Raw genomic sequence first — 9,721 nt, 5'->3', positions numbered from 1 at the left:
TGCCCCCCCCCCCCCCCCCCCCCCCCCCCGTCCTCCTCGCCTCCTCCGCGTTCTCACCTGTGCGCCTGACCTCGTGTGGTCCTGTCTTCAGCCCCTGCAGGTGCCATGACTCAGCAGCCGCGGGAGGGCTTCGCCCGGAGCATGGGGGACGCCCAGGAGTGGATGAAGGCTGTGCAGGAGCGGCTGCAGATCAATGACAACACCCAGGGGCCCCGCGCAGCCCTGGAGGCCAGGCTGCGGGAGACCGAGGTATGCAGAGACCATGGCCTTGATAACCCTGTGGCCTTGGCCCGCTCCCTCCCTCTCAGGCCTCAGGTTTCCCAACTGTTACTTGGCGGAGCGGACTAGACCGGTGTTTCTCAAAATCTGATGTCTTTGAATCTGCTGGGGTTTAAGTGCAGATTCTGAGCCAGGAGCTGGGGGTGGACCCGAGATGTGACGTTTCTGACGTGCTCTCGGCGACACCTTTGCTGGGGGTCCTAGGATCACACTTTCATTGTAAGGGTCTGACTCTCCCATCCTGGAAGGGGGCACCGTGCAGCCGGATGGTCCCCACCCCCAGGTGGCCCAGGCCCCGCTTCCTGCCCCTTCTCTGCTTCTCTGCAGCTGAGGCCCCTCCCTTGGCTTTTATAGGGCTCGAGTCCAGCTCTACCCTGACCTGGCACAAGGCAGAGGCTCAGTGCTGCCCTGACCGGAAGGGCCGATGCCCAGTGCCTGGCCCAGCACTGTGGTGCCCCCCACCTGAGGTCATCTGCTCCGGGCCGGGGGGAAGAACTCTAGACTAAGAGTCAGAGACCTGGGTTGTAGTCGCCACGCTGATCTAAAGTGCTGTGTGACCTCGGCCACATCCCTGTCCCTCTCTGGGCCTCAGTTTCCCATCTGTAAGTAAAGCAGTTGACTTAACGTCTCTCAGGTCATATCCATTGGGATATGCCACAATTCTAATTTGTCACCTAACAATGGTTGCTTTATTTAAGGGGAGGCTTACCTCTTCCTGCACAAACTGACCCCCCAACAGTCTAGAAACAGAGCTGACCCCACACCCACTTCCCTGTGTCTTGTCTTAATTCTTTCTTTCTCTTTTTTTCTTTTTTTTTTTTTTGAGCCGTCTTACTGATTTTGCACATTTTATTGAGAATATCTAATGCTCTTTTTGGAAGCGGACAGTTAAAATTAAGAATTGATATCACCTTTTCAGGGCCAACGTCTTAAGTGTCACCACACAGTATGAAGGGGGACCCAGGGTTTGCATTTTACAAGTGGGGAAACTGAGTCTTGGAGCGGTCTGGTGACTTGTTCAAGTGGAAAAGGTCTCTGGGGAGGACACTCCACCCTGGAATTCTGGTCTTCTGACTCCTCTTCAAGCATGCTTTCTGCTTCCCTGCAGCATCGTGTGCTTCTGTAAAATCGTGCCTGCCATGAACAGATACTTGATGCAGCTGATGAGAGCCCTGCCCAGGGGACCATCACGGCAGAAAGGAGGGGTGACCACTCTTGAGTGGCCCGCTCAGAGGCTTCTCAACTGCACGGTGAAGTGAGTGGAGAAGCCAGGGTACACGGGGAGCCCCGAGGAGGTCACGTCCCCCGGTTTAGGGGGTCAAGAGAGGCCTCTGGGGACAAGGGTCTTTACTGCTGAGGCTTGAATGGGGAAGAGTTAGCCAGACTTGGGGATCCAGGGGGAGGGGAGGGAAGGGGCTCCAGGCAGAGCGAACAGAACAGGAAGATCACTGGAGGTGGGCACAGCTGGGGGCGCACGTGGGACACCCCCGACGTTGGTGTTGGGACAGCATCAAGCATCAGGGAGAAGCAGGGGTCAGGGCCAGAGAGGTGGGGAGGGGTCAGTGGTTCCAGAGCCTGGAACAGGGAGCCAAGGAGGACCCGTCCTCTGTAACAGAGTGGGTGAAGGGTTGGAGGTTCGGAAGGTCAGGGGCAAGCCTGGTGAGGAGAGGAGCTGACAGCCACAGCCCCTTCTCTTGCCAGCCTCGGCCTCTGTCATCAGTGTCATTATTATTGTCACCAATATTCATTATCAAAAGATGACTCTGCCCCGTCACTGAGAGAAGAGAGCTGACGTTCATTCAGCAACTATTATGTGCTCAAGCCTGTACTATCAGCTTTCATGTTTAGTTTCCCCAAAGCCCTGTGATGGTGCTGTATTGTCCCCACTTTTCAATAGTGAAATGGATTCCTAGGCACAGTGATGGGCCAGAATGAAAGGAATGGATCAGGGCTGAGTTCAGAGCATCACTGGCCGTCCCCGTGTGGGGTCCTGGGGCAGTGGAAGGGGTGAGGCACACCCTACGCTCGGGTTCACGGCGTCACGGGGACAGGCATGCACATAATCCTGCAGCCACACAAGTATGTACGAGGTACATCCCTAACATGGGTCTCATGAAATTATTCTCCTCCTCTGAAACCTTCCCTGGCTCCCCATTGCCCGCGAGAGAAAACCCAGCTTCACCTGGCATCAAACGTCCTCTACTACCTATCAGCCACAACCCTCTTCTCCAGCCTCAGCTTCCCCCTCCAGCCGACCTCCCAGGCACACATCCTCTCCCGTTGGCAGAAAACCTCCTAGATTTCCTATCACCAAACCTTTGTGTGTGCTGTTGCGTCTAGCTGGAACGCCCTTTCGTTTGGGTCTGGCTGTGCGTGTGAAAGGAAACGACCCCTTGTCCGCGGGTCTTTCCTCAGCCCGTCCCCCAGCCCCAGACCCAGGTCCTCACAGCAGCACTTGCTGTCTGAGCGTGCTAAGCCCTTTGCACCTTGCACCGTTTGCCGGCAGCTCATTACCCCCTGGTGGAGGGTCTGGCTTCGTTAGGCGAAGGCAAGGGCGGCCCTTAGGAAGAGCTGTTGGCAAGGCCAAGGTGACCGGGTTCTGGAAGCCGAGGGAGCGCTTCCATCAGGTGGGCCCTCAGGGATTTGGCCTGGAGCCTAGGTCAAGGGAGCCGCGTCCTGGGTGCCCCGCCACCGTGCTCTCCTACGGGGCTCAGACCCGCTCGTTTTCTGTGGGCTTTGATGTTTCAAAACCAATTCTGCAGTAAGAAAACATTTCACCCTTGTCCTCTGGTGAAAGGGAGCAGCTAGAGCCTTCTCTACCTGCTGGTCCGTGGGGTCTCCCCTGGGGTCTGGGGTCTCCCATTCGATCCCTCCAGCAGCTCAGTGATGCACGTCCCAAGCGCCTGTTGGCTGGAGTGACCAGGATATGAGTTCTGATCCAACTCTGAAGCTTAGTAGCTGTGTGGCCAGGAGCGGGTCCCACGCCCTGCTGCCACCTCATTTTCCCAGCTGTAAAGTGCAGGAAGAACCCCCGGCAGGGGGGTTCAAGAGACGCCTCTGGGGACACGTGACTTCACTGCTGAGGCTTGAAGGAGGAGGAGTTAGCCAGGATGGGGATCCAGGGGGAGGGGAGGGAGGAGCCTGGGGGAGGAAGAGAGCTTGGGGTCTGGGGCCTGCAGGCCTGGGTTCGAATCCCCGCTCTGGCTGTGGCACCTGGGGAGAATTTCCGGTGCCTTCTGAACTTCAGCTTTGCTCCTGGGGAAAGTGCTAGTTGCCACCTTGCAGGAGGGTGGGAGGATTGAGGCCAACGACTTACTGGCGCCCTTGGCAAAGTGCAGGGCACGCTGGCAGAGCCAGCGGAGAAGGTTGTTTCTCGTGGTTTCGATGCAGGGACACCAGCCTGTGGAGTCTCCCAGCCTATGCCGGTGCCTGCAGCGGCTGGTCTCCCAGGTTGCAGCATCTTGTCTCTTTGCCTTCCTCGTCCCTGCACTTGGGATCTAGGCCAGGCTGCTTCCTTACTGGTTTGCAAGGCTCTTTATGGTCAGAGACATGCCACATTTCCTAGGACTTGGCTTCCAAAAGCCGGATGCCCTGAACACGCCGTGTTTTCCTAGCTTCGCTGGCTCAAATGTCTGCTCAGCACTGAGGCCTGGTGCCACCGCCACCTCCTCATAAGGCCTTCTTGGTTTGCCCACATCCCTCCTCAGAGCTCCAAGTTTGGGGTCTCTCATGGTTCTTTTACAGTCATCTGTGCTCTTGTCTGCAGACCCCCTTACAGCCTGCAAGCATCGGGCCATGTTTGTTTTCCTCCTGGATTCTAGTACCCAGCACAGTACTCAGCATAGTACTCAGCACAGTAGTCAGCTCAGTACCCAGCACAGTACCCAACACAGTACTCAGCTCGGTACCCAGCATAGTACTCAGCACAGTAGTCAGTTCAGTACCCAGCGCAGTACCCAGCACAGTACTCAGCTCGGTACCCAGCATAGCACCCAGCACAGTACTCAGCATAGTACTCAGCACAGTAGTCAGCTCAGTACCCAGCGCAGTACCCAGCACAGTACTCAGCTCGGTACCCAGCATAGTACTCAGCATAGTACTCAGCACAGTAGTCAGCTCAGTACCCAGCGCAGTACCCAACACAGTACTCAGCTCGGTACCCAGCATAGTACTCAGCACAGCACTCAGCATATTACTCAGGACAGCGCCCATCTGGCCGTGACTGCGTCGAGGGAAAGCCCTGACTCACCGCATTCCTCCAGCCTTCCTGACCTGCTTCTCCTCCCTGCTAAGATTTTCCCTCCACGCAACCCCCGCCTGACTTCTGTCCTCACTGGCTCCCTCGAATCAGAATGGCTTTGTGGCTACAGTTCAATGACCTCTTCCCAGCTGGCTCGTGTCCCTTGCCAAGCACTCCTGGACTGTGTCCTTGCTGGGGTGGGGCTGTAGAAGAACCACGCACCAGCCGAAGAGCGGAATCATCAGGGCAGAGAAGGAGGGTGGAATCTGCTTCTCGAAAGTTGGCTTTGCCAGCTCAGCCCTAGCCTCTGGTCCCAGAGCAGACATGCCTCTGGTCGACGTTTTGGTTTGGGGGCAGGGGTTTCTGCTTCAGGCCAGGTGGGGCTCATGTTCTGCCGGCCTTTGGGACTGGCCAGCTCTTTCCTCTTTGCAGGGAAGCAACAGGCTCGCTCCCCTGCAAAGAGCGGTGGGTCCCCCCATCTCCCATGTGCCCCTGGTCCAGCCTGCGCCTCCCTGGCCAGGAATCAGGAGGGCAAAGGTCCAGAGGCCTAGAGGAGATCACACCATCAGGACCCTGTACTTTGAGAAGGGGCCCTTGTCCTCACAGGGACTTTCCAGGCTTGGCTGGTTCCTTGTGAGTGTGGCAGAGAGAGATTGAATTTAGTTTCTTCCCCAGGCTGCTGTCTCCCTTCATTCACGGAGCTGGATTCCGACTGAGGTTAAATTGGGCAGCCCCTATAGAGGAGGCCTCACTAACTGCTGCAGAGAATTGTTCTGCAAAGCTAAGGTTTCTGTGGGTCCCCAGTGCCCCCACTGGTAAAACTGGAATCACCCTGGTGCCATCTTGCCAGCTTGGGGATTGGGCATGGGGTCTACTCCACAGCCCTGGGTGTCAGAGACATCAGATCCTGAACTATTATTATTATTTCTAATCAAATTAAATCTCACTGGATGGCAAGAAATTCATCCTCAGCCACGCCGGGGGACCCCTTCTTCTGAGCGGTGTGAAATGTTCTGCGCAGGGGGTGGGTAACCTTACTCAGCCCAGAACATTCCACGGTGGCCCTGGGTCTTTGGTCCACACTCGTCACTATGGAGCCTTTGTCCGCCACTTTGCTGCTGCCTGCTGAGCGGGACTTGGGGTCCCTGCTGGGTGCTTTGCTCTCCCCGTTACCTTCTAGGGTCTGGCAAATCTTGCTTCTCGGCCCAGCCCCTAAACCCCAAACAAAAGCCCTTTTCCTCTCCTGGGGAGTCTCCCTGCTCTTCACTCTACCTGCTCCACACCCCACTCAGAGCACAGAGACAGCCCTTGTAAGGAGGTTCTTTACTCACTCTTTGATCACACGCGTAGGCAGGGAAATCCCTCTATACCAGGGGTCCCCAAGCCCTGGGCCGGGGACCGGGACTGGTCCGTGGCCTGTTAGGAACCTGGCTGCACAGCAGGCGAACGAGCGAAGCTTCATCTGCCGCCCCCCATCGCCCGCATGACGACCTGAACCATCTCCCACCCTGCCACGACCCGTGGAAAAACTGTCTTCCACGAAACCGGTCCCTGGTGCCAAAAAGGTTGGGGACCGCTGCTCTGTACCATCACCATTGTCATCGTAATCGTTAACCACTCTCATATGAAGTAACAAAAAGGACTGGGACCACTGCCCATTTGCATGTGTTGGGGGAGGGTCTACATAACTGCTCAGTGGTTGATAAAGTATGCTAACATATCAATGTTCTAATTAATAGTGTTTTTGAAAAGTAATATTATAACCCTATGAGGTAGACAAAGCAGAGATTGTTATCACCATCTCTGAGTGACTGAGTGACCTGCCTGGGACCACAGAGCTCTCAGTGGGGCAGCACTGGACACGGCAGGAGCCCCTCCCCGACCCCACCCACAGAGAAGGCTCAGACGGCCAGCCCCACTGCGACGTCAGTCTAAGAAAACTGACTGCCAGCCTTAGGGAGACAGGCTGGGGAAGAGCTGGAGCTTTAGGCACATGCTGTGCTGTTAGTAAATATAATCGGAAGGTAAGCAAAAGATAGAAGTAACAGTGAACAATTTTGGAGTGATGGAAGGTGCAGTGTGGGCCAGGCCATGTGCTAATGTATCTCACAATGTTACTCTAACCTTGAGTGGCGTAACCATTATCTTCCCCCATTTCATAGGCCTGGAGAGTTTAAGTACCATGATAAAGGTCACACAGGTAGTGGGGACTAGCCCTGGAATTGGAGTCTAATCTTATTTTGACTGCAGAGACCAAGCTTTAGTTGCCAAAGAACTAGAATAATCACAGTGAATAATGACAACAGCTAATGTTACCAGATAACGTACTATTTGCCAGGCGTTGTGTATCAGCCTTGCTCCTCCAAGAAGCCAAGGCCAAGATTTGGTTAAATATGCAAGACGTTTAATAGGGAACCATCTGTGAGAGAAAATGGGACGGGAACCCGGGGAGGCTGGGAGGGACGCGGTCAGTCCAATGCAGGTCCGACCCTGAGTCCGGGAGAGCAGGGAGAATCTTGGGCTGCCGGGTAGTTCTCGGGGAATTTGGCAAGGCCTTGGGGCATCCCGAATCAGTCACCCATCAGAGGAGCCCAGTGTCCTGTAGTAACGGGCCTGCCTTCACGTTCCTGTTTGGTCACTGGTGGGAACAGCCGAGGGAACGAGGCCTTGGTGCCAACTGCAAACTCAGAGATAATTCCGAGCCTTGGCTGGGGACCTGGGCCAAGCCCACTCCCTGCAGTGGGCCTGAGAGGCAGATTCTCATGGCGCCACACACTGGGACATGCACTTTACATGCATTTTCTCAGTTAATTCTGGAAAAAAAAAAAAAAATCTGAGAGCTGAGTACCACTATACACCCACTTTACAGACAAGAAAAGCAAGTCCAGGGAAGTAATGAAACTTTTCTGGGTTCACGCAGCTGGGAACAGACTCATCGGGGAAGGGAGGGCACTCCTATCATCAGACAGCTCTGGGCGGTTCTGTGCTGATTAATCTCCATCGCTGCTCGCTCCCACCCCAGAGCCCTTTGCAGCCTGCCCAAGGTCACAGGAGAAGGGGCAGGGGCTGCGGTTCGAACCCCAGCTCCTCTGGTCTCAAAATCCTGCCTCTTTCCATGTCTTGCCACTGTCTTCCCAAGGCTCTGCCTGTTGGCGTGTTGTCTTAACTCCCGGGAACTGGCTTTGTGTCCACAACAGAAAATATGCCAGCTAGAGCCAGAGGGCCGCATGAAGGTGGACATGGTGCTGCAGGCGGCCGAAGCCCTCCTGGCATGCTGCCATGAGGACCAGAAGCCCGAGATCCTGGCCCGGCTGAGGGACGTCAAAGCCCAGTGGGAGGAGACGGTCACCTACATGACCCACTGTCACAGGTAGGGTGGCTGGGTACCTTTCCAGGCCTCTGTCTGCAGCTGCTGCCTATCCTCCGTGCCCACCACCACGCTGGCCTGGGGCCTCTGCCCAAGGGACATTTCTTCGGTCCTGGGATTACTGGGAACAGGATGCTCTCTTGGGATGTCAGTCAACCCTGCCTGCCTCTTTCTAATTATAATCAAGCTTAACGAGGATAATAGACTGTGGGAGCCCATCGTGTTTTGCCAACAATTAACTCTTGGTAGACTTGCCGCCGCGTGTGCATCCTCCAGCAGAATGGCCAAATGGCCCTGGGGGGTAAGAAGGCCTGTTGCCTTGCTAGCACTTTAGCCCAGATTCTCTGCTTGTACCAGGGAGCCAGGTCAGTGGTGGGGGCTTAGCCTGACCTGGGATCGCCTCTTGCTCTACTGGTTACTTGCTGTGTGGCCTTGGAAAAGTTACTTGACCTCTGAGCCTCAGGCGCCTCATCTGGACAATGGGTATCATCAAGTGTTTCTTGAAGGTTTTTAGGAGGATGGCGGGGGATAGGAAATGTCAAGAGCCAGGCACAGCGCTTGGCACACGGGAGGTCCTCAGTGGGCAGGAACTGCCAGCATCTTCTTCGTCTTTATGAAACCAGAATGTTGAGTGGACCGGGGGGACTTTACACAGTGTTTTCTGCTTTTCAAACTCTTTCACTTGGAATTCCAAACGAAGTAGCTTGATGTTGGCTGGACCAATAGGGCCATCTCCATGTTACAGACGGGGAAACTGAGGCGGGTGCAGAGGCAGGGTAATGCAGCGAGTTCATGGCACGCCTGGGACCCATGCACAGGCCCCAGCCCTCTGTCCCCCTGAGCGGTGACGAGCCCACGGATCCTATTGTACTCTGCAAATTAAGAGACACACTCCCCGTGGAAGTCTTCTCGTGACTGCTAGCGGGCCTCCATGTGGCAAGAGCCAGGGTGACTGTGTGTGGAGTCCCAACACCGGAGAGAAACAACTGGGGGCATCGTCGTGCATCCCTCATAGGAGTTTGGGGCTAGAGTTTGGGGTCCCGGTGGCTAAGGGCATCAGCAGGCTGGGGGTTCTCAGAGCAGGTCTGGAATCTCAGCCACCCTGATCATTAGCCCCATGGAGCTTGTTTCCCAGACGGGAGGGTCTTGTCTATCAGGACTGGGGTGGGGCCCGAGAGGGTGTCCTTGTGCCCCCTCCCCCAGCCCCCCAGTACCGGGGAGGGGGCAGCGGCACGGCCTCCCCGCCCATGAGCCTGGTGGGGGTTTGCTCATGGCCGTGGCCTCTGCCTGCAGCCGTATCGAGTGGGTGTGGCTGCACTGGAGCGAGTACCTGCTGGCCCGGGATGAGTTCTACCGCTGGTTCCAGAAGATGACCGTGGTGCTCGAGCCCCCCGTGGAGCTGCAGCCGGGCCTGAAGGAGAAACGCTGGCAGCTGAGCCACGCCCAGGTGCTGCTTCACAACGTGGACAATCAGGCCGTGCTCCTGGACCGGCTGCTGGAGGAGGCGGCCTCCCTGTTCAGCAGGATCGGGGACCCCAGCGTGGACGGAGACGCGCAGGAGAAGATGAAGGCCGAGTACGACGCGGTGAAGACCAAAGCCCAGGTGGGTGAGGGCAGTGGGCTCTGTCTTCGCCCCTTCATCGCTCGTCTGCTCCCATCCACCCACCCAGCCGCTCCTCTGCTCCCTCACCGTCTATCCGTCCATCTACCTGCTGTCTATCCCACCCACCCGACACCACTCACCCACCACCGTACACCCATCTCCCCACCCTCCTACCCAACTGTCTACCCACTCACCCGTCTATCTCCCCTCTAAACTAACCACCAAATCTCTT

At 56.3% G+C, this 9,721-nt stretch overlaps 1 protein-coding gene across 1 annotated transcript in view; it reads left to right on the top strand.

Annotated features, from left to right (window-relative positions):
• Window positions 1-9,721, top strand: part of SYNE3 (spectrin repeat containing nuclear envelope family member 3) — a 77,980-nt gene that overhangs the window by 19,164 nt on the left and 49,095 nt on the right. The window contains exons 2-4 of the mRNA XM_028496367.2: window positions 92-249; window positions 7,717-7,889; window positions 9,180-9,489. Of these exons, the coding sequence (XP_028352168.1) occupies window positions 92-249; window positions 7,717-7,889; window positions 9,180-9,489 (641 nt within the window). The remainder of the gene's footprint in view (window positions 1-91; window positions 250-7,716; window positions 7,890-9,179; window positions 9,490-9,721) is intronic.

This window comes from Physeter macrocephalus, chromosome 11, assembly GCF_002837175.3.
Source record: "Physeter macrocephalus isolate SW-GA chromosome 11, ASM283717v5, whole genome shotgun sequence".
Lineage (NCBI taxonomy): Eukaryota > Metazoa > Chordata > Mammalia > Artiodactyla > Physeteridae > Physeter > Physeter macrocephalus.
The sequence above is the reverse complement of the archived record's forward strand: the minus strand, read 5'-3'. Positions and strand labels throughout refer to the sequence as shown.